Raw genomic sequence first — 24,893 nt, forward strand, 5'->3', positions numbered from 1 at the left:
GAATGGGTGCACAAGACAGACATAATCAATTTAAGGTCTATGGGGAAAAGGTATTAAACAAATAATGACAGACCCACCACAGTAACTCAAAAATATTTGTCTGTGTGTGAATGTGTTAGATACTGGAAAAATAATGGAGACCAAAATAGATATAGTATGGGCATTACCCTCACACAGCAAGTAGTCTATGGATACAAAAACAAGCAAATACTGATAAACAATGTTTATTTACTCAAATATTTATTTATCCTTTATTTGCTAGGTGCTGGGGATATAATGGTTAAAAATTAATCATACGGATAAATATTATTAAGCAAATATATAGCATAAAATGAGACTTTACAACAAGGTCTTTGAACCTGAACTTCCTTGAAGAAATGATATTTGTGGCAGAATAGGAAGGATGAGAAGAAGCTAGTGAAGAGGGAAGGAAAAGACCATTCCTGTCAGAAAACAGCACAAAGGTAGCTGGGGATCGCTTAGCATATTTTGAAGGATCAGAGAGATCAGTGTTTAGTACCCAGAGAAATAAGGGGAAAGCAGTGGAGAGATAAAGATCTTTCTAGTCGCTTTTCATTGCAATGATAAGCCATTACAGAGATGAAAGTAAGAAGAGTAAAACAATCTGATCTGTTTTCAGAATATCACTTGAGCCACTATGTAGAGAAAGCAGGTATCAGAAGACCCCATGGGGGACTACTGCAGAACTCCAAAGAGCTGGTGGCTTAAATTAGGGTAGTTTTACAACTGGTAGAAAAAAAAAAAAAGTGAATGGATATGAAAAGAACTTAGGAAGTAAAATCAGTAAGTTTTGGTGACTGTACTATGAAGTCAAGAGTATTTGGAAAAGGAAAAAAACACATTAGAGATGATTCATGGCTTTTTTGTTTCTTTGTCTGTTTTTGGATATGAGCAACTGGGTCAGCACTTGAACCACTTGCAGCAGGAGAAAAACCATGAAATGACCAACTCAGTTAAAGACTACCAATAGGCTCTCTCTCTGGATGACAAGTGTCTGGATAACATGGAGTGAGGCAAGATGGCACCTCCCAAGAACGCTCCGAGGGATGCCTTGGTGATGGCACAGATCCTGAAGGATATGGGAATCACAGACTACAAACCAAAGGTTATATATCAAATTTTGGAATTTGCTTTCCAAAATGTGACAATTCTGGATGACGCATAAATTTATTCAAGCCATGCTAAGAAACCCAATGTTGATGCAGATGATAGATACTACTTAACAGCTCCAAACTATAGGTTGAAGTCCTTCATTAAAAAGGGACCCAACCAAGGGAGACTAGTTTCACGATTAACTGTTGGTGCTGTTAGCAAACCTACCACTCCTACCACAGCGACCCCACAAACAGTGTCTGTCCCAAATAAAGTTTCAACTCCAATGTCAGTGACAAGCCAAAGATTTAATAGTGCAGATTCCACCTTCTCAGTCCACACCTGTCAAAGCAGTTCCCGCAACAACTGCAGTTCAAAATGTTCCAACTAATCCCTCAATGATTGGGCCCCAAAATATTCTTATTACCACCAACATGGTTTCGTCATAGAACACAGCCAATGAAGCAAACCCACTGAAGAGAAAAACATGAAGATGATGAATACAATGATACTATGTAAGGCATTATAGTCTAGTCGAGATGAATTTCAAAAGGAAAGCTGGTTTTGAGCCCAATATACTGAACTAGAATATTCTAGATCTTCTCATTTTACCTTAAAAGACTGAAATGTAGCTGCAGCATTTTTCATATTAGTTAAAACTGTTAGATCGCTTTAGTAAACATACAAATGTGTTTTTCATTAGGCTTCAATTACAAACAATTAAGTACTTGTTTCTTAAGTTTCATTAATGTTGAGTCCTAGTATGGTAATTCTGTTTTTGAGACACTTTTCTGCCTTCTATCACTGACAGCAGCACCTAAGTCTCAGGTTCTACAGCCCGGTCAGCAGATTTATCTTTTACAGCATAATTTCTAATCTACATTTAAATACTACTTTATTTTATAAGGTAAAATAGTCACTTTTATTGTCACTAGCTTTTTTATTTTTACCAAATCTCTCAATTTAGGAAACATTTTTGGAAAGGGTGGATTTAGAGGAGAGATTCTAAATCCATTTTGAATGTATTTGTTTCTTGGCCTTCCTTAATTCCCCAACTGAACTCCCTCTCTAAATCCCATTCATTTTCTGCACCTACCCATAGGCTTGTTTCTGTCTCTCCATTGTTCTTAAATGTAAAAGGCCATACCTGGAATTTAAAAAATATAATTCCTGGTAATACAGCTCAGTGTCATTTTCATATTTTTAAAACATTCTCTACATGCCTAATGTTTTGTGATTCACTTTAACCTGATGGTTTGCATTTGCTGTTTTTCACTCTACGTCAGAACAGTTGGGTTTTACCCCTTAGTTTTTATGCCTGTTGAGCTTTCTGTGCTTTTGACAGGTAGTTTTGGGTCAGTTACAGTTTTAGTCTTATATTCCAAGTCGATAACTCTACCATATTTCACATTTCTAAATTTAACAGAGATGCTGTAGGTTAAAATTTGTTTTGATAAGTAATTACACTGGACCTAGGCAAAACCACTGAAGAACAAGTGTTTTCTTCCTTTTTACCACATACATATATGTTTTGATCACTGCTGCTTGAGTCCTCCTATTGGTATAATTCAGATGATATTTTTAGCTTGTTGCTGAGGATATCACATATAAGATGAGATCAAACCTGAAAGTAATGGTTCTCCATCCTCTAAAAACAAGGAAAACAAACTAGTGTGATGTGACTTGCATTTATGTGCACTCTGCATTGGTTTCCCGATAATACTGTAATATTGCTGAACACTTTCCCTGTTTTCCTCTTACACACATCTTAAAGTCATATTGGGAAAGACGGCAAAGCTTTTGAGAATATAAACAGACCTGTTTTGTTTATCTTAAGTTCAACATATATTTGCAGAATTTTGTAAAATAAATGTTCATATCATAATTTAGAATTTATAGCCAAGGATTCTCAAAACAGAAGTTTCATCTTAGGATAGTGCTTGACATATATAAGAAAAAGTCCAGTAACAGAGAATAAATGTCTCAAATGTCTCATCAGTTTTAGAGTTTTTTGATATTAGGGAAAGGTAATAGAAAAACAGGTAAAATGTATAAAAACAGACCTGATCAACATCATAGGAGATATCTGCTATATAGCATGGGATATCATTACTTGAATGTTCTCAGGGAGGCAGCAAGTCAAAAGGCCTAGGTTCTAGTCCTAGCTTTATCATTTACCAACTGTGTGACCTTACTTCACCTGTTAGCCTTGCTCTAAATAGTAGTAGGAAAAAAAACACCTACCCTGCCTACCTCACAGGCCTGTTGTAAGGGTTTGACTGGTATACGTGGAAGTTCTTTCAAACTTGTAAAATGCTATATGACTTTAAGGAAATATTAATGTATTTGTTCCAAGGTTATTAATAAAATTTGAGCTTAAAAGAAAAAAGACTACCAAATGGTAAAACCCAACTGAAAAAAGTCAAATTTGGCAACATGGAAATCACTGATAGTAGTAAGAATACAGTCTAACAATAGCATTAATAAGGAAAACAATTTGCAAGAGACTGAGTTATACAAGTGATGTGCAACAGTGGGCTGGCTAAGCTGTACCAAAGGAGCTATACGAGATGGTCCACAGGGATGTGGACAGAAAGTATGAGAATTTCTATTTCTATTTTGTCCGACAAGTAAAACAATTAAGTTATAATAATATTTACTATCTGGATTAACAGTGCCTCCCTCACAGACTGGAGAAGCTACCCTGATGTAAGAGAAAAAAATATCATAAAGTCAAAGGGTTAACAGTGGCACCCGCACTCCTACTTCTGCAGCTGTCATGTGACAAAGTTGTGCAGTTCAAATGTGCTGGGTTAAGTGGAATTACAGATTATATCATTTTAACTAAATTAACCCCCAATCTAGCTTAAAAAGATTACAAAGAACTGTAGGCCCCGAGGCTAATACTAATAATAAAAGCACACATTAACAAGGAGAAAATGAAAGGGCAACCACATCATCTGCTTTTTTAGCATAAGCACTTCAACAGTTACATTTTAGTGCAAAAAAGAAAATCACTAACAATCTAATGAGATCTCACAAAGCCCCTTAAATTCAAAATTATCAAGACTTTTAAATATGGATTTGTTTACATTCATTAGATAATATAGTATTAATAAATTTTTTGGTGGGGCGTGGTGGATTATGGCTATAACCCTAGCACTTTGGGCAGCTGAAGGAGGCGGATTGCTTGAGACCAGCAGTTTCAGACCACCCTGAGCAACATGGCAAGACCCCCATCTCTACAAAAAATAAAGAAAAATTAGCTGGGCTTGGGGTACACATCTGTCATCCCAGCTACTTGGAAGGCTGAGGTAGGAGGATCATTTGAGCCCAGGAGGTCAAAGCTGCAGTGAGCTGTGATCATGTCACTGCATTCCAGCCTGAGCGACAAAGCGAGACCCTGTCTCAAAATAAATAAATAAATTTTTTGGAATTAAACATATTATTTACTATTTAGATCCTCTTTACATTGTTTTATAATATGTACAGTATATTGCCATAGTAGTACATGTATATAACATATAAACAAATGAACACAAATGTATTGACAATATGTGCTCAAAAATATTTTACTGATAGGGCATATAATTAAAGTATGGAGACCCACTAGAAAAGTATGTAAGAAATAAAGATGCAATAATGAGTACCGGGAAGAGGAAGTGAGAAAGACAGAGCATGGAGTACCAGGGATATTTGTATGTCACCTTGTTTCTAAGATAGGAGAGCTTAAAGGTAAAGTTCTTAAACATTAACCTGCTTGTTAAAAATGTAGATTCCAAACTTCACTCTTCCATTTTGATTCAGCCAGCCTGGAATTATGTTCAGAAATTTGCATGTGATGCCAGTGGAAGAATCTTAAACGAAAACTGGCCTAAAACAAGGTTTACATGCCACTAGGAAGATTCCCCAAGAAAAGAACAGGTACAAGATGGGGCACTGTCCATGTGAGATTCCATGGTGAACAGAGTAGAAGGGATACAGAGAGAGAGGAGCAACTGGCCTTTATTAAGAGCAGACACATTGCCTCCATTACAGAAGAGATGGATGCAACAGCTGACAGAAGAAATGTAGAGTTGGTGATGACAAGTCCAGGGAATTCGTCATGGAAACAAATATGCTCCTTTACTAGGATTAGTATAGAAACAGAAAAAAAAAAGTCTCCATTTTTATTTGAAAGAATTCATATTAAAATGAAGCACTTATAGTGTCTCATTTTTCTTAAATGCAGACTTTCATTTACCAGGAAGGTAAGAATTCATCCAGAGTATTTTTATTTTCAATTTAATTATTTTCAATCTGAAAATTATCTGATTCACTGTAGTTTTAATGGCACTCAAAATATTTTAAACAATAAAGTTTATTTTCTTGCCTTATTTCTTTACACATTCATTGGCACAACTCTGAAAAAATTAAGTCATAAAAATAGAAGGTTGCTGATTACATGGCGATTACAGCAGCTGGGTAACCATGTACTAATGCTACATAAGGCAGTAGTTAATTGAGAGACTAAAGTTACTTGGAGCACAAATGGAAGTTTAAAATGTGAAATCTGTTGGTTTTAGATCAAAGAGTTTTTATCTTCACTAATCATACTTCCAATTATTTTGATTTCTGATATGAGATATATTTAAGACTCTTCATAAGAAAAAAAGTACAATGTGTATAATTTTATCAAATCATGGGAATTAATCAGTGGAAGTTAGATTAACAAATTCACTTCTTTAGTTAAAAAAAAACCACACACACACACACACACACACACACACACACACACACAACAAATCAAGGCTTAAGCCTACTTGCCCTCTCTTTAATTTTATGCAACCCTTTGAGGCCTTAAAATTTAAAACCTGTTTTTAGACATAAAAGTTCTTCTTTTTTAAATATGTTTTAATCAACTTGTGACTTCAGTAAACTTATTTAAAGAAAAACTTTTCTATTTATAAAGGTAATACATGTTGCTTCAGAAAATACCGAATAGTATAAATAATATGAAAGTACCCATAATTTCATCACTCAGAGTACATTATGGTTAAGATGTCTGTGTATGGCCTTCCAAACCTTTAAAAAAATGAACATATATATACATATATATATATGTGTGTGTGTCTATGTTTCTAATAAGAAAAATCAAAATATTACACATATACAGACAACATATGTTGTTTAATTTTAGAATTCTCAGTTTACCTTTTTCCCATATAATGTTCTTCATGTCAAAACAGACCACATCTTCATTTTTAACAGACCCTAAGTATGCTGATATAAGGATACAATGTAATCCCCCATCAAAGGGCATGTAGGTATTAGTTAACTTTTAAGAGTGGTAGGTTCATGAAAAGAAAGTGGATGTTTAAATCTTATGTTCAAATAGGTTTCTTCTCTTACAAAGCTTGCACATAGGCCAGGCACAGTGGCTCACGCCTGTAACCCAGCACTTTGGGAGGCCAAGGCGGGCGGATCACCTGAGGTCAGGAGTTCAAGACCAGCCTGAACAACATGGAGAAACCCCGTCTCTACTACAAATCCTAATATTGAATTAAGGTATTGATAATAGCTGGGCATGGTGGCACATGCCTGTAATCCCAACTACTAGGGAGGCTGAAGCAGGAGAATCACTTGAACCCAGGAGGCGGAGGTTGCTGTGAGCCGAGATTACGCCATTGCACTCCAGCCTGGGCAACAAGAGCAAAACTCCGTCTCAAAAAAAAAAAAAAAAAAAAAAAGCTCGCACATAGATCTAGACTAAGACTAAGAGGTTGCCTTATTGTTGCTTTATGAGATAAAATTAGTTTTAAAATTAACTAGTTCATTTTATTATTTATCATTATCTGATAATATATGACTTTTATAATTTCAATGAAATAATCACAAATTATGATAATTGGTTTAAATAAACACATACCCACATATAAATTGGTAGTAATTTCTGGAGCGATAAAGAGTTGACGAAAAGTTCCTACCAATTTCACATACATACTCAAAGTAGTCATGTGCTAAATAAAAGCATACATTTAGATTAGCTGAGTAAAAAGTACTGACTGTATGTTTTAAGCATATTATACTTCAGAATCACATTTTTAACCTAGATAAAGTTGCGAAGCTAGAAACAATGCTTCTAACATTCTGAGGTACCATGTCATTGAAAAATTGTCCTTGCTGTTTTGAATCTGCCTTTGGAAGGCAACAGGTATAAAAATAAAGGATTATCAGAAAGTTACTTCCATTAGGAACACTAAACACTTAGCATGTACAACCAGCAAGTTTGAAAAATCAATTAAGTCATTAGGGAAATGCAAATTAAAGCCAAAATGAAATACTACTTAACAACCACTAAAATGGATATACTAAAAAAGACAGTAACAATGGTTGGTAAGGATACTAAGAAACTGGAAGCCTCACATATTTCTGATGAGAAGGTAAAATGGTACAATTTTGGAAAACAGCTTGGTAATTTCTTAAAAACAAATATAAACTTACCATACAACCCAGTGGTTCCACTCCTAGGAATCTACTCAAGAGAAATAAAAACATATGTCTACACAAAAATTTGTATGTGAATGTTCACAGCAGCATTATTCATAATAGGCAAACATGGGAAACAACCCAAATGTCCATCAACTGATGAATGGAAACAATATGTGGCATATCCTTAAAATGGAATATTATTCAACAATAAAAAGGAACAAAATATTGATATATCCTACACTATGAAGAATTTCAAAAATGTTACACAAAGTAAAAGCCAGAAACAAAAGATTACATACTATGTAATTCTATTAACATAAAATGCCCAGAAAAAGTAGCAAGATTAACTTTCTAATAATTACCACCACTATCATCATTTATTCAGCATCAATATATTCCAGTATTTTGTATCTTAAAAGCTTACTGGCAAATGTCAACATCAGTGACTATCATCTTGACTTATACATCAACATTTTACTTGATATAGTTTTAACCAAAAAAACACAAACAAAACAAAACAAAACAAAAAATCCAGTTATAAGTTCACTAGGACTTATCTAGTTTATACACAGGTCAAATGCTTTAAAAACTATCTCTCTGGCTCCCTGACTTTGGTACATTTTAATTCTCATTATCTCCACTCAAAATGGGCAAGGTAGAAGAAAACTGTCAAATTCTGTAGTATAGCAACTAATGATAAAAGCATAATTAACAAAATACTTTTAAGAAATATGTATATTCAAGTGATCCACAAATAACCAAGAGTTGCCTATGAAAAACAAGATTCATTCTAATTTCTCTCAACTTCTTTAAGAAATACAGAAGATATTTTGTCTGAAGGACTAGAGTAGTAAGAATTGATATATACTAGCCTATTAATAGCCTACATCTTTGAGAAAGTTTACTTTCTTCTACACTAGAATGTGTTTTGCCAATAGAATGACATTCTGTTTTTAGTGTAGTGTTTAGAGGCTTTCTGGTGACTGACAGGATTTTAAAGACCTGGAACTATATCTGAATTGTAAGGTTAAAAACTGGAAAAAAAAAAGGGCTGGGTGAGATGGCTCACGCCTGTAATCCCAGCACTTTGGGAGGCCAAGGCGGACAGATCACTTGAGGTCAGGAGTTCCAGACCAGCCTGGCACACATGGAGAAACCCCGTCTCTACTAAAAATACAAAAAATTAGCCAGGTGTGGTGGCGGGTGCCTGTAATCCCAGCTACTCGGGAGGCGGAGGCTGGAGAATCTCTTAAACCCGGGACAGCGGGGGTTGCAGTGAGCCAAGATCGCACCATTGCCCACACTCTAGCCTGGGCAACAAGAGTGAAACTCCATCTCAAAAAGAAAAAAAGAAAAGCAAAAATTAGCCAGGAGTGATGGTGCGTGCCTGTAGTTCCAGCAACTCAGGAGGCTGAGGCACAAGAATCACTTGAACCTGGGAGGCAGAAGTTGCAGTGAGCCAAGATTGTGTCACTGCACCATAGCCTGGACAGAATGAGACTCTGTCTCCAAAAAAAAAAAGGAGTTTAAAGAAGATTCAGAAAATATGAATGGCTTTCCTGAACCAGAACACTAACAAAATACTACTTAGCCCAGGAAAGAGATATTTTGTAAAAAAAAAAAAAAAGTTTGCAAGCTTTTTGTGCTATATGCATTTTAAACTATAATACTGCAATTAAAAAGATAAAGTAGGAAATCTTAAAAGATATATTTTAACACTGTAATTGGAAAACTCCTAAGAAAAGGTGTTAAAAACCAAGAAGGATGTTAAGTGAGCTTCTGTAACTGTACCAACCTTAACTGCAAAACCGATGAAGACCTAAGGTATTCAAAATGGAATGCACATGATCTCAGGGGGGCATAAAAATCCACTGAGGTGCTTGTTAGACTTACAGAACTATCACAAGAATTTGTCTGACAGTAAAAACTTAGGAGAAGAATACGTAAGGACCTTGGTCAAAAGGGATTTTTGTAAACAGGATAATTTCCTATCAAATGGAATCATTTCGGCTTATCAAGAATGCCTGTAAGTTTGACTTTAGTTCTTCACAAGTATATATATGGTGTATACCAATAACAAAATTTCACTAATTTGCTAGCATCCACTATCATTAAATCAATGCATTCTTAATTATCTTAAACCTAAAGAAGCTTTTTTATTGAATTAAGGTATTGATAATGGCTGTGTTGTTGGAAATATCCCCACAGTGAATGGCAGCAGGTATAATTTAGATCAGAAGTATTAATGCAGTAGAGCAAATCTGACAATTTTTTAGAGAGTTGAAGAAATTTGGATGTTTTAGAGTTATGAGAACCAAGAATAAAATATGGGGCATAAATTGAGGAATAAATCATAACACATTCCAAAGCTTTTGCTATTTCAACATTTTGAAAGAAACAGTTAAAGAAGGTTTAATTCTAACATTACCGTTGAAGCAGATGGTGGATCTGATGACTGCCCTTGATGGTTCCTTGTGTGCTGGTTTAACCCACTGGGATTTGAAGATGGTGTTGTAGGAAGCTGGGTACTGGCTGCAGGTTGCTGAGACGACTCTACTTTGTGGCTCTTATTTGAGCCATCCAATCTGCTACTTCTCTCTATGGCAATCAGGTCACGAATTTTTTGAAGCTGCTCCACTGAAGCTTTTTTAGGAAAAATGAGATGTGTTTCTCCCTGGAATTTATAAAATTAGAAAAAATGTGAACCTTTGCTTTATGCAGTCATTCTTTTGTGCATACACACACACACACACACACACACACACACAGAGATGTATAATGAAACCAATAGTATAGAATGCATGTTTCTAAAATCATACTGTTTTCTTACCACTATTGTTATTTTTAAATACAGTCTAAGGTAAATAATGCCTGAACATAAACCAGAAAATTATAAAAACATTTATCTCCTTTTGGGCATTTAATCTTTAGCCTATTTAATGTGGTTCAAAGGACCTTCAGGAAAAAATATTTGATCTTCTAGAAATAATAAGTCAGACGGCCTCATAACAGTTGCAAAAATGCATATTCCTATCCTCTCTGCAATAGTATATGATACTACTATTCTCTAAGAAATTCCCTATGAAATAATAGTGACAGTAGAGATACAGCCACACAAAAGAATCCAGGGTCACATAAAACCAACAAGAAGTTATCTAACAACCTTTGAATCTTGTTAATCTGAGTCTTTAAAGAATAGCTACATGATTAGAAGTCTGTGTATGGGGTCCACTAATTTTTCCAAGGTAACAAAAAGTACACCCTGATAGTCAATCCAAAAGTATGGATGGTTAACAGTAATAGAAAGGTAATCCGAACAAAACAAAAAAAATTAAAACCACGCCTTTGAGTAATGATTCATTTAAAGAATACCTATAAATATCCTGAGAATGCTTTAAAATAAAATGCTACAACAAATTCTATAATGTAAAACAGTAAATTACAAAACAAGAAAAAAGGTAAAATGAAATGACAATGTGTTCGATCAAATTTCTGGATATTGAGAACAAACAATGTTAAAACAGTAATTTCTCCAACTGCAAACGAGATAAAAAGTTGCAGCTGGGCATGGTGGCTCACGCCTGTAATCCCAGCACTTTGGGAGGCCCAGATGGGTGAATTACCTGAAGTCAGCGGTTCAAGACCAGCCTGGCCAACATGGCAAAACCCTGTCTCTACCAAAAATACAAAATGAGCCAGGCGTGGTGGCAGGTGCCTGTAATCCTAGCTACGTAGGAGGCTGAGGCAGGAGAATTGCTCGAACCTGGGAGGCAGAGGTTGCAATGAGCTGAGATCATACCACTGCACTCCAGCCTAGGTGACACAGCGGGCTCAGTCTCCAAAAAAAAAAAAAAAAAAAGTTGCTACAGCATGCAGTACACAACCTGCAGATCATGAGCATTTAAATTAAACTCCAAAATCGACAACATTACTGCATTTCCCTGGTGACGGCAGACGTATTGGAATCAACTGAACAAGACATTATTCAATGACATGAAAGTCAATTTCATCTGAATCCTTTTTAAAAAGCTGGAATAGACTAGGAAGCTCCATGTATGATTCATAATTGCTATAACAAAGACAGCTACAATGTATTGTCTTCGTGTGTTCTAGGTACTATGCTAGGCTTTTTTTTCTTTGAGGCAGGGTCTCCCTCTGTCACCTAGGCTGGAGTGCAGTAGAGTGATCAAAGCTATAACCTCAAACTCCTGGGCTCAAGCGATCTTCCATCCTCAGCCTCCCAATAGATAGGACTACAGGTGCATGCCACCACACCCGGATGATTTTTTTATTTTTTGGAGAGACAGGGATCTTACTCTTTTGCCCAGGCTGGTCTCAAACTCCTAACCGCAAATGATCCTCCCATCTCAGCCTCCCAAAGCAAAATGCTAAGCATTTTAAACACATTATCTCAAGTAATACTAACAACTACCCTGAAAAGTAGGTATTGCCCAGTCCGGAGTGCAGTGGTGCGATCTTGGCTCACTGCAACCCCCACCTCCCGGGCTCAAGCAATTCTCCTGCCTCAACTTTCCGAGTAGCTGGGATTACAGGCATGCGCCACCACGCCTGGCTAATTTTTGTATTTTTTAGTAGAGCCAAGGTTTCACCACGTTGGTCAGGCTGGTCTCAAACTCCTGACCTCAGGTGATCAGCCCACCTCAGCCTCCCAAAGTGCTGGAATTATAGGCATGAGGCACTGCGCCTGGCCAATACTCACTTAGTATATGAAAATACAGGTCGGGCGCGGTGGCTCAAGCCTGTAATCCCAGCACTTTGGGAGGCCGAGAGGGGCGGATCACGAGGTCAGGAGATCGAGACCATCCTGGAGAACACGGTGAAACCCCATCTCTACTAAAAAAAAAATACAAAAAACTAGCCTGGCGAGGTGGCGGGCGCCTGTAGTCCCAGCTACTCAGGAGGCTGAGGCAGGAGAATGGCGTAAACCCAGGAGGCGGAGCTTGCAGTGAGCTGAGATCTGGTCACAGCACTCCAGCCTGGGCGACAGAGCGAAACTCCGTCTCAAAAAAAAAAAGAAAGAAAGAAAAGAAAATACAAAGCCTCGGGGAAGTTGAAGTTAAACAACCTGCTCGAAGCCACAGAATAACTGGCAGAGCAGAGATTCAGACTCCATGACCTTAATCGTTATGCTATAACTGACTCCATCTTCGACTGAACAGAGACCGAAACCCGCAAGCTTAAACAAATAGTTGAAGGGAATGAGCAGAGAACATTTGTACAACTGTAACGATTAGATGACTGCCAAAAATTGTAACACAATGCTTTTTCAACATTAGAGAGAATCTTCTTACATCTAGGAGGAGGCCTAGGAAGAGAAACCTGACATCTGGTTTAAAACCAAATATGGAGGCATCGGATCTCATACTGTTACTGGAACAGCACTGAGAAAGGCAAATAACTCCATGGACAGAGAAGGAAAAAGAGCATGACAGGTTATTTAGATGTAGGTCTCAGTCCACAACTCAGAGAGGGCCCCATTAAGACAGAAATGCTGCTCATGCCATGCTCCCTTCCCTTCAATCTCCTTACAACCAGTCCTAAAAGAAGATATAATTATGGTCAAAGTGTCTATATCAAAAAATTTAACCAACAGCACTGTTATTTTCATAAATGGACAAAATTATAAGCTTAATGCACTAGATGTAATAACATTTTAAGAAATCAAAAAGAGGCCAGGCGCGGTGGCTCACACCTGTAATCCCAGCACTTTGGGAGACTGAGGCGGGTGGATCACCTGAGGTCAGGAGTTCCAGACCAGCCTGGCCAACATGGTGAAACTCCATCTCTACTAAAAGTACAAAAATTAGCCAGGTTTGGTGACAGGTGCCTGTAATCCTGGCTACTCAGGGGGCCAAGGCAGGAGAATCACTTGAACTCAGGAGGCGGAAGTTGCAGTGAGTCGAGATAGCACTGTCGCACTCCAGTCTGGGGGACGAGAACGAGACTTTGTCTCAAAAAACAAAACAACAACAACAAAAGGCTGGACACAGTGGCTCACGCCTATAATCCCAACACTTTGGGAGGCTGAGGCGGGCAAATCACAAGGTCAGGAGTTCGAGACCAGCCTGGTCAACACGGTGAAACCTGTCTCTACTAAAAATACAAAAATTGGCTGGGGGGTGCCTATAATTCCAACTACTCAGGAAGCTGAGGCAGGAGAATCGCTTGAACCCAGGAGGTGGAGGTTGCAGTGAGCCGAGATCGTGCCACCACACTCCAGCCTGGGCGACAGAACTAGACTCCATCTCAAAAAAAAAAAAAAGAGAAATCAAAAAGAATTCCAGTATTTAACAAATTTGTTTCTCAAGGAATTTTTGTTGAGATAATTCTTACTACAGGATATTTAGCAAACCTGACCCTGACCACTAAATGCTGAAAATACCATCCAGTCAACAAAACGACCAAACTGCCCTAGCAAATTTTCCATTCTCATCTTCAACAGGTTGAAGAAAGAGGTGCAGGTGGAGGGGGCAGGTAGGGCTCCTAGTGGAAAACTACTTCACTGAGATAAACTGTAGGGTCACATATCCATTTGGAACCCAATGTTTTTCATTTCAACATCACTCTCAGAAACTGTCATAAAAAAGAATGCAGCCTCAGAGACAAGTGGGCCTAAAACTAACTAGAATTTTAACATAGTTGAAAATTTTGGGATAGGTCTTAGGTTCATACTCCATTTTCAAAAGCCTACCACGCTGGGTAAATCAGATATCCATACGCAAAGGAATGAAACCAGAACCCATCTATATCTTACCATATAAAAAAATCAAATCAAGATGGATTAGAGGCTGGGCGCGGTGGCTCACGCCTATAATTCCAGCATTTTGGGAGGCTGAAGCGGGTGGATCGCTTGAGGTAGGCAGTTCGACACCAGCCTGGCCAACATGGCAAAACCCCGTCTCTACTGAAAATACAAAAATTAGCCAGATGTGGTGGTAGGCGCCTGTAATCCCAGCTACTTGGGAGGCTGAGGCAAGAGAATCACTTGAACCCCAGAGGCGGTGGTTGCAGTGAGCCAGGATCACACCACTACACTCCAGCCTGGGTGACAGAGCAAGACTACATCTCAAAAAAAAAAAAAAAAAAAAAAAGGTGGGTCAGGCACCGTGGCTCACGCCTGTAATCCAAGAACTTTGGGAGGCCAAAGGTGAGTGGATCACCTGAGGTCAGGAGTTCAAGACCAGCCTGGCCAACACGGTGAAACCCTGTCTCCACCAAAAAAAATAATAATAATAAATGAGCAAAAGAGGCCGGCATGGTGGCTCACGCCTATAATCCCAGCACTTTGGGAGACCAAGGTAGGTGGATCACTTGAGGTCAGAAGTTCAAGACCAGTCTGGCCAACATGGTGAAACCCCATCTCTACAAAAAATACAAAAGAATTAGTCGGGCAAGGTGGCATGCACCTGCAGTCCCAGCTACTCAGGAGGCTGAGGGAGGAGAATCACTTGAACTTGAGAGGTAAAGGCTGCAGTAAGCCGAGATTGTGCCACTGCTCTCCAGCCTGGGCAACAAAGTGGGACTCCACTTCAAAACACAATAATTAAAAAAATAAAAATAAAAATGAGCAAAAGATCTGAATAGACATTTCTCAAAGGAAGACATACCATTGGCTAATGGGTATATGAAGAAAATGCTCAACATCACTATTTATCAGAAAAATGAAAATCAAAACCATAATGAGATTATTCTCTCACTCCAGTTAAAATAATTATTATCAAAAAGACAGAAAATAAATGCGGGCAAGGATGCAAAGAATCTTTTTTATTTTTTTTTTTTTTTTATTATTATACTTTAAGTTCTAGGGTACATGTGCACAGGTGCACGTTTGTTACATATGTATACATGGGCCATGTTGGTGTGCTGCACCCATTAACTCATCACTTACATGAGGTATATCTCCTAATGCTATCCCTCCCGACTCCCCCATCCCCACAATAAGACCCAGTGTGTGATGTTCCCCTTCCTGTGTCCAAGTGATCTCATTGTTCAATTCCCACCTATGAGTGAGAACATGCAGTATTTGGTTTTCTGTTCTTGCGATAGTTTGCTGAGAATGATGGTTTCCAGCTTCATCCATGTCCCTACAAAGGACACGAACTCATCCTTTTTTATGGCTGCATAGTATTCCATGGTGTATATATGCCACATTTTCTTAATCCAGTTGTCACTGATGGACATTTGGGTTGATTCCAAGTCTTTGCTATTGTGAATAGTGCCGCAATAAACATACGTGTGCATGTGTCTTTATAGCAGCATGACTTATAATCCTTTGGGTATATCCCAGTAATGGGATGGCTGGGTCAAATGGTATTTCTAGTGAATGAACTCCCATTCACAATAGCTTCAAAGAGAATAAAATACCTAGGAATCCAACTTACAAGGGATGTAAAGGACTTCTTCAAGGAGAACTACAAACCACTGCTCAGTGAAATAAAAGAGGACACAAACAAATGGAAGAACATACCATGCTCATGGATAGGAAGAATCAATATTGTGAAAATGGCCATACTGCCCAAGGTTATTTATAGATTCAATGCCATCCCCATTAAGCTACCAATGACTTTCTTCATAAAATTGGAAAAAACTGCTTTAAAGTTCATATGGAACCAAAAAAGACTCCGCATTGCCAAGACAATCCTAAGCCAAAAGAACAAAGCTGGAGGCATCACGCTACCTGACTTCAAACTATACTACAAGGCTACAGTAACCAAAACAGCATGGTACTGGTACCAAAACAGAGATATAGACCAATAGAACAGAACACAGCCCTCAGAAATAATACCACACATCTACAGCCATCTGATCTTTGACAAACCTGACAAAAACAAGAAATGGGGAAAGGATTCCCTATTTAATAAATGGTGCTGGGAAAATTGGCTAGCCATAAGTAGAAAGCTGAAACTGGATCCTTTCCTTACTCCTTATACGAAAATTAATTCAAGATGGATTAGAGACTTAAATGTTAGACCTAAAACCATAAAAACCCCAGAAGAAAACCTAGGTAATACCATTCAGGACATAGGCATGGGCAAGGACTTGACGTCTAAAACACCAAAAGTGACAGCAACAAAACCCAAAATTGACAAATGGGATCTAATTAAACTAAAGAGCTTTTGCACAGCAAAAGAAACTACCATCAGGGTGAACAGGCAACCTACAGAATGGGAGAAAATCTTTGCCATCTACTCTCTGACAAAGGGCTAATATCCAGAACCTATAAAGAGCTCAATCAAATTTACAAGAAAAAAACAACCCCATCAAAAAGTGGGCAAAGGATATGAACAGACACTTCTCAAAAGAAGACATTCATACAAGCAACAGACACATGAACAAGCAACAGACACATGAAAAAATGCTCATCATCACTCGTCATCAGAGAAATGCAAATCAAAACCACAATGAGATACCATCTCATACCAGTTAGAATGGCAATCATTAAAAAATCAGGAAACAACAGGTGCTGGAGAGGATGTGGAGAAACAGGAACACTTTTACACTGTTGGTGGGACTGTAAACTAGTTCAACCATTGTGAAAGACAGTGTGGCGATTCCTCAAGGATCTAGAGCAAATAATCTTTTATACATTGTTAGTGGAAATACAAATTAGTATGTAAACTAAGAAAAAGAGTATGAAGGTTCCTCAAAAAAACTAAAAATAGAACTACCATATGATTCACTAATCCTACTGCTAGGCACATATCCAAAAAAAGTAATCATTTTTTAATGATCTTTAATTTAAAAAAAAATTCTTATGCTTAATTTTTAAGCATTTTTAATTTTTTTTAAATTCTATTTTTTTATTTCAATAGGTTTTTGGGGAAGGGGTTGGTGTCTGGTTACATGGATAATTTCCTTAGTGGTGATTTCTGAGGTTTTGATGCACTTATAATCCGACTAAATGTATAGTCTTTTATCCCTCACACCCTTCCTACTCCCCCTCTCCAAGTCCCCAAAGTCCACTGTATGGTTCTTAGGCCTTTGTGTCCACATAGCTTAGCTCCCACTTACAAGTGAGAACTTGTAAGTGAGAACATGTAATGTTTAGTTTTCCTTTCCTGAGTTACCTCACTTAGAATAATGGTCTCCAATTCCATTCAGGTTGCTGATGCCATTCAGGTTGCAAATGCCATTATTTTATTCTTTTTTTTATAGCTGAGTAGTATCCACAGTATTCCACTTTTTTGTTTGAGACAGAGTTTTACTCTTGTCACCCAAGCGGGAGTGCAATGGCATGATCTCAACTCACTGCAACCTCTGCCTCCCGGGTTCAAGTGATTCTCCCCTCAGCATTCCGAATAGCTGGGACTACAAGTGTCCACCACCATGCCCAGCAAATTTTTGTATTTTTAGTAGAGATGGGGTTTCACCATGTTGGCCAGGGTGGTCTTGAACTCCTTACCTTGAGTGATCCACCCACAACGGCCTCCCAAAGTGCTAGGATTACAGCCATGAGCCACTACGGCCTGGCCTCCACATTTTTTTCATCCACTTGTTGACTGATGGATTGATTCCATATTTTTGCAATAGCAAATTGTGCTATTATAAACATGCGTGTCCAAGTATCTTTTTTGTATAATGACTTCTTTTCCTCTGGGTAGATTTCCAAGTACAGGAATTGCTGGATCAAATGGTAGATCTACTTTTAGTTCTTTAAGGACTCTCCATGTTGTTTTCCATAGGGGTCATACTAGTTTACATTCCCACCAACAGTATAAAAGTTTTCACCAACATCTGTTATTTTTTGATTTTTTAATTACGGCCATTCTTGCAGGAGTAAGGTGGTGTCACACTGTGGTTTTGATTTGATTTCCCTGATAAAGATATTGAACATTTTTTCATATGTTTATTGGCCATTTGTATATCTTTCGAGAACTGTCTATTCATGTCCTTAGCCAACTTTTTGATGGGATTTTTTTTCTTGCTGATTTGAGTTCCTTCTAGATTCTAGAGATTAGTCCTTCGTCAGATGCCTAGTTTGTGAAGATTTTCTCCCATTCTGTGGGTTGTCTGTTAACTCTGCTGATTATTTTAGTTGTGCAGAAGCTTTTTAGTATAAGCTCCATCTATTTATCTTTGTTTTTATTGCATTTGCTTTTGGGTTCTTGGTCATGAAGTCTTCATCTAAGCCAATGTCTAGACAGGTTTTTATGATGCTATCTTCTAGAATTTTTTACGGTTCCAGGTCTTAGAGGTAAGTCTTTCATACAGCTCCAGTTGATTTTTGTATTAGGTAAGAGATGAGGATCCAGTTTCAATCTTCTACATGTGGCTTGCTAATTATCTCCACACCACTGAATAGGTGTCCTTTTCCCACTTTATGTTTTGTTTGCTTTGTTGAAGATCAGTTGGCTGTAAGTATTTGGCTTTAATTTCTGAGTTATTTATTCTATTATATTAGTCTATGTGCCTATTTTTATGCCAGTACCATGCTGTTTTGTTGACTACAGTCTTGTAGTATAGTTTGAGGTAAAGTAATGTGATTTGTTCAGATTTGTTTTTTGTTTAGTCTTGTTTTGGCTATGTAGGCTGCTTTTAAAAATTTTAGGACTGTTTTTTCTAGTTCTATGGAGAATGATGATGGTATTTTGATGGGAATGGCACTGAATTTGGAGATCGCTTTTGGTAGTATGGTCATTTTCACAGTATTGATTCTACCCTTCCATGAGTATAGGATGTGTTTGTGTTGTCTATGATTTCCTTCAGCAAAGTTTTGTAGTTTTCCTTGTAGAGGTCTTTCACATGCTTGGTTAGGTATATTCCTAAGTATTTTATTTTATTTTATTGCAGCTACTATAAAAGGAGTTCTTGATTCTCAGCTTGGTCGCTGTGGTGCACAAATAGTGCTACTGATTTGGGTACATTAATTTTGTATCCTGAAACTTTACTGAATTCATTTATCAGCTCTAGGAGCTTTTTGGATGAGTCTTTAGGGTTTTCCAGGTACACGATCACATTATCAGCAAACAGCAACAGTTTATTCCTCTTTAACAATTTTGATGTTCTTTATTTCTTTCTCTTGTCTGACTGCTCTGGCTAGGACTTCTAGTACTATGATGAATAGAAGTGGTGAAAGTGGGCATCCTTGTCTTGTTCTGGTTCTCAGGGGGAATGCTTTCTGCTTTTCCCTATTCAGTATACTGTTGGCTGTGAGTCTGTCATACACAGCTTTGATTACCTTAAGGTATGTCCCTTCCATGTCAATTTTGCAGACCTGTCTAGTGCTGTCAGTGAATACTGAAGTCTCCACTATTATTGTGTTGTCGTATACCTCATTTCTTAGGTCTAGTAGCAATTGTTTTATAAATTTGGGAGCTCCAGTGTTAGGTGCATACATATTTAGGACTGTAATATTTTCCTGTTGAACTAGGCCTTTTATCATTATATAATGCCCTTCTTCGTCTTTTTTTAACTGTTGCTTTGAAGTCTGTTTTGTATAAGAATAGCTACTCCTGCTGGCTTTTTGCATGGAATATATTTTTTCACACCTTTACCTTAAGTTTATGTTAGTCTTTATGCATTAAGTGAGTCTCTTGGAGACAGTGAATACTTGGTTGGTAAATTCTTATTCATTCTGCCATTCTATGGAGCATTTAGGCCACTGACATTCAATGTTAGTACTGAGATGTGAGGTACTATTCTAGTGATCATGCTAGTTGTTGTGTGAATACTTTGTTTTCTGTTTTTTTATCATGTTATTTATTGTTTTATAGGATCTGTGAGATTTATGCTTTAAGGAGGTTATATTTTGGTATTTCAAGGTTTTATTTCAAGATTTAGAGCTCCTTTTTAGCAGTTCTTGTAGTGCTAGCTTGGTAGTGGCAAATTCTCTTGGCATTTGTCTGAAAAAGACTATCTTTCCTTCATTTATGAAGCTTAGTTTTGCTGGATGCAAAATTCTTGGCTGACAATTATTTTATTTCAAGAGGCTAAAGATAGGACCCCAATCCCTTCTAGCTTGTAAGGTTTCTACTGAGAAATCTGCTGTTAATCTGATAGGTTTTCCTTTATAGGTTATCTGATGCTTTTGCCTAAGGGCTTGTAAGATTATTTCCTTTGTCTTGACTTTAGATGACCTGAGGACTATGTGCCTAGGTGATGATCTTTTTGAGATGAATTTCCCAAGTGTTCTTTGAGCTTCTTGTATTTGGATATGTAGATCTCTAGCAAGGCCAGAGAAGTTTTCCTCAATTATTCCCTCAAATATGTTTTCCAAGCGTTTAGATGCATTTTCTTCCTCCAGAACACTAATTATTCTTGGGTTTGGTCGTTTAACATAATCCCAAACTTCCTTGGGACTTTGATCATTTTTTTAAATTCTTTTTTGTCTTTGTTGGATTGGGTTAATACAAAAGCCTTGTCTTTGAGCTCTGAAGTTCTCTTCTTCTACTTGTTCAATTCCATTGCTGAAACTTTCCAACGTATTTTGTATTTCCCTAAGTGTGTTCTTCACTTCCAGAAGCTGTAATTGTTTTTTATTTATACTATTTATTTCTCTGGAGATTTTTTTCATCCATATCCTGTATCACTCTTTAAATTTCTTTCAGTTGGTATTCATCGTTCTCTGGTGTCTCCTTGAGTAACCTAATAATTCTTTTTCTGGCAATTCAGAGATTTCCTCTTGGTTTGGATCCATTGCTACTATGCTAGTGTGATCTTTGGGGGATGTTAAAGAACCCTGTTTTGTCATATTACCAGAATTGTTTTTCTGGTTCCTTCTCATTTAGGTATAGACTATGTCAGAGGAAAGATCTGGGGCTCAAGAGCTGCTGTTCAGATTCTTTTGCCCCACAGGGTGGTCCCTTGATGTGGTGCTCTTCCCTCCCTCTAGGAATAGGGCTTCCTGAGAGCTGGACTGCAGTGATTGTTATTGCTCTTCTGGGTCTAGTGACCCAGTAGAGCTACTGGGCTCTGAACTGGTATTAGAGAGTATCTGCAAAGAGTCCTGTGATGTGATCTGTCTTCAAGTCTCAGTCATAGACATCAGTTCCTACTCTGATGGAGGTGGCAGGGGACTGAAGTGGACTCTGTGTGGGACCTTGGTTGTAGTCTTGTTTAGCGTGTTGGTTTTCTCGAATTCCAGGTGTGCTGGCAGTAAAGCTGTCATGTGGTCAGACTCAGGACCTCTGGTTAGCCAGGATGTTACAGGTGGTGGAATCAGCTGTTGTTTTTTCCTTTCTTGGAAAGGAAGTGATGCTCAGCCAGGAGGTGATGCTTTCAAGACAGCATCAGCTACGGTAGTATCAAGAGGATATAAGCTTGCCCTAGGGTTGCCAGGATAAGCATTTGGGTTTCTCAGGCGGTGGGCAGGGCCATAGAGTTCCCAAGAGATTATGTCTTTTCTCTTCAGTTACCAGGATGGGTTGAGAAAGATCATCAGGTGAAGGCAGGGTTAAGCGTGTCTGAGTTCAGACTGTCTTTGGATTGGGCTTGTTGTGGCCGCTGTGGGGGATGGGGATGTGGTTCTCAGGCCAATGGAGTTATGTTCCCAGGGAGATTACGGCTGTCTCTGCTCCGTCATACAGGTTACCAGGGAAGTGAGGGAAAGCCACCAATAACAGGCCTTGCCCAGCTCCCATACAGCCAGAAGGGCCAGTCTCACTCCCACCATGAGCCACCCATAGCACCAAGTTTATAGCCAGGCAGTGTGTGTAGCGCTGAGATTTTGCCCCAGGCTACAAGTCTCCCCACTGAGAAAGCAATCAGGGCTTTCAGGCTTTACCCCTCTCTGTCTGCCTTGGCTTCTGTGCTTGTATCTGCATTTCCCGTTTGCCGCCTCCCCTATACTCCCCAGTCCAGGAAAATTCATGTTCAGCTGGAAGTTGCATTCTCCCTGTGGTCTTTCCCCAATTCCACTGGCAGTCCTCCCCAAGAACCCCTGTGAGATAAAGTCAGAAATGGCTTCCTTGGTGGCCAGGAGTGCCTGCAGGCTCTTCTCGCCACTTGTTCTACTTTTGTATTTCGCTCAGCTCTCTAAATCCATCTCAGCTCTAGGTAAAGTTAAACCTTTCTCCCATGATCTGGATTTTCAGGTTCCGCAGTGGACTTTCCCCCTCTCACACTTCGGGCACTCACAGATTTCCCTCTGTCTCATGGAATTTGCAGCAGCAAGCTGCTTTTTTCAAAGGATCTGTGAATTCTTTTGGTTTTCCTGGAATGTTCCTGTGGTAGTTCTCAGAGCAAAAGTTCACGATGTGAGTTTCTAGGCACTGTTCTGTCAGTCCAATTGGGAGCTGCAAGTTAGTCCTGTCTCCTATCCACCATTTTCCAAAATCAGCATACTGAGGATATATCTGCATTCCTACGTTTACTGCAGCACTATTCACAATAGCCAAGATATGGAATTAACCTAATTGCCCATCAACAGATAAATGGATAAAGAATATGTGGTATATACACACAATGGAATATTATTCCACCATAAAAAAGAACAAAATCCTGTCATTTGCATCAACATGGATGGAAATGGATGGACCTTATGTTAAGTAAGCCAGATTCAGAAAGACAAATAACACATGTTCTCACTCATATGTGGGAGCTAAAACAACTGATCCCATAGAAGAAAAGAGTGGCTGTAAAAACATATTACAAAATTAAATACAAATTTAAAAAAATAAAGAAGAGTGGAATGGCAGTTACCAGAGGCTTGGAGGGATAGAAGGGACTGGGCAATAGAAAGAGATTGGTTAATGGGTACAAAATTATAGTTAAATAGGAGGAATAATTTCTCATGTTCTATAGCACAATAGGGTGACTATGGTTAAGAACAATTCATTGTATATTTCAAAATAGCTAGAAGACAGAATTTTGAATGTTTCTAACACAAAGAGATGATAAATGCTTCAGATCATGGATATTCCACTTATTCAGATTTGATCATTACACATTTGTATGCTTGCATCAAAATATCACCTGCACCCCATAATGTACAACTATTATGTATCCATATAATTATTCTTTAAAAAGCCCACCAAATTTCTTTTTGGTGGTAGAGTTCAGTTTCAGCACTATTAGTTCTTCCTAAACTTAGCCACGCTGATAAAACATTTACTTCAGACAAGTCCTGATGTGCGATGTTTAAAGCCGAACAGAAACTTTAAGTATAAATTAGTCATATCAAAACCTGTTAATCTTTTCTGAAATTGTGACTCCATTTGCATCAAATACTACTACAAGTCTCAGTGTGGCCTGTTATTTGGCACTGGAGTGACCAACATTGGTTTGCCTGAGGGGTTTTCTGGGATGTGGGACTTTCACTGCTAAAACCAGGACAGTACTGAGCAAACTGGAATGGCTAGCTATCCTACTTGGCACTCAAATATTTGCTGAATGAAAGACAAATCTAATTCTGTTAAATATGTGACACTTCAACATGAGAAATGGGTAGAGCCTTCAGTTGTCATTTACTCAATTTTCCCAACCAATCTGAATCTTGAAAACTGGCACTTCCTTGAACAAGGAATTTTAAATTCTTTATGTTAAGATGCCTGTGTATCATCTATAATCAGATGACACCATAATTTATATCCCTAGCCTAGTCTCTCCTTTGGCGTTGTAAACTCATATATCCAACTGCTTGACATCTCTACTTGAATATTTGACAGCAAATTAGTCACAATTGTCCAAAGACATAAAACCTGCTACCCTCCAAGGCTTCTCTATCTCAAATAATGATACTCCCATCCAATTAGTTGCTTAAACCAAAACATAGATAAGTCCCTGATTCCTTCCTTTCCCTTATATCTTACATCTAAATCACCAGCAAGTCCTGTTGATTCTGCCACAAAAAGAAATCCTGGATCCATCTACTTCTCTCCATCTCCACCATCAGTACGTAATTCAACAAATCTTTATTGAGTGCCTAACATTTCTAATGTACCAGCATTATTCCAGGAGCTAGCAACACAAGGAACAGAAATGACAAAAAGCCCTGCCTTCATGGACCTGACACAAACCACTGCCATTTCTTATTTAGACTAATATAATAAGCTTTCTAACTGGTCTCCCTGCTTCATCCCTTGTCCCCATCCCACCACCTCCAAGAATTCTCTTTACAGCAAGCTGGAATAATCTTTTTCTAAGTAGGGAAAAATAATATTTTTCCCTACTTAAAACTTTCCAGATTGGGCACAGTGGCTTACGCCTGTAATCCCAGTACTCTGGGAGGCCAAGGTGGGCAGATCACCTGAGGTCAGGAGTTCGAGACCAACCTGACCAACATGGAGAAATCTCATCTCTACTAAAAATACAAAATCAGCCAGGCATGGTGGCATATGCCTATAATCCCA

At 38.2% G+C, this 24,893-nt stretch overlaps 1 protein-coding gene and 1 pseudogene across 5 annotated transcripts in view; one reads left to right on the top strand and one right to left on the bottom strand.

The window, feature by feature from the left end:
• The window catches only part of NGLY1 (N-glycanase 1), a 67,851-nt gene that overhangs the window by 35,655 nt on the left and 7,303 nt on the right, over positions 1 to 24,893 (bottom strand). For all 5 annotated transcript variants that reach the window (XM_033212823.1, XM_033212821.1, XM_033212822.1 and 2 more), the window contains exon 3: positions 10,013 to 10,258. In XM_033212823.1, the coding sequence (XP_033068714.1) occupies positions 10,013 to 10,258 (246 nt within the window). The remainder of the gene's footprint in view (positions 1 to 10,012; positions 10,259 to 24,893) is intronic.
• Positions 1,025 to 1,632, top strand: LOC117084260 (annotated as a pseudogene).

This window comes from Trachypithecus francoisi, unplaced genomic scaffold (assembly GCF_009764315.1).
Source record: "Trachypithecus francoisi isolate TF-2019V2 unplaced genomic scaffold, Tfra_2.0 Lachesis_group0, whole genome shotgun sequence".
NCBI lineage: Eukaryota > Metazoa > Chordata > Mammalia > Primates > Cercopithecidae > Trachypithecus > Trachypithecus francoisi.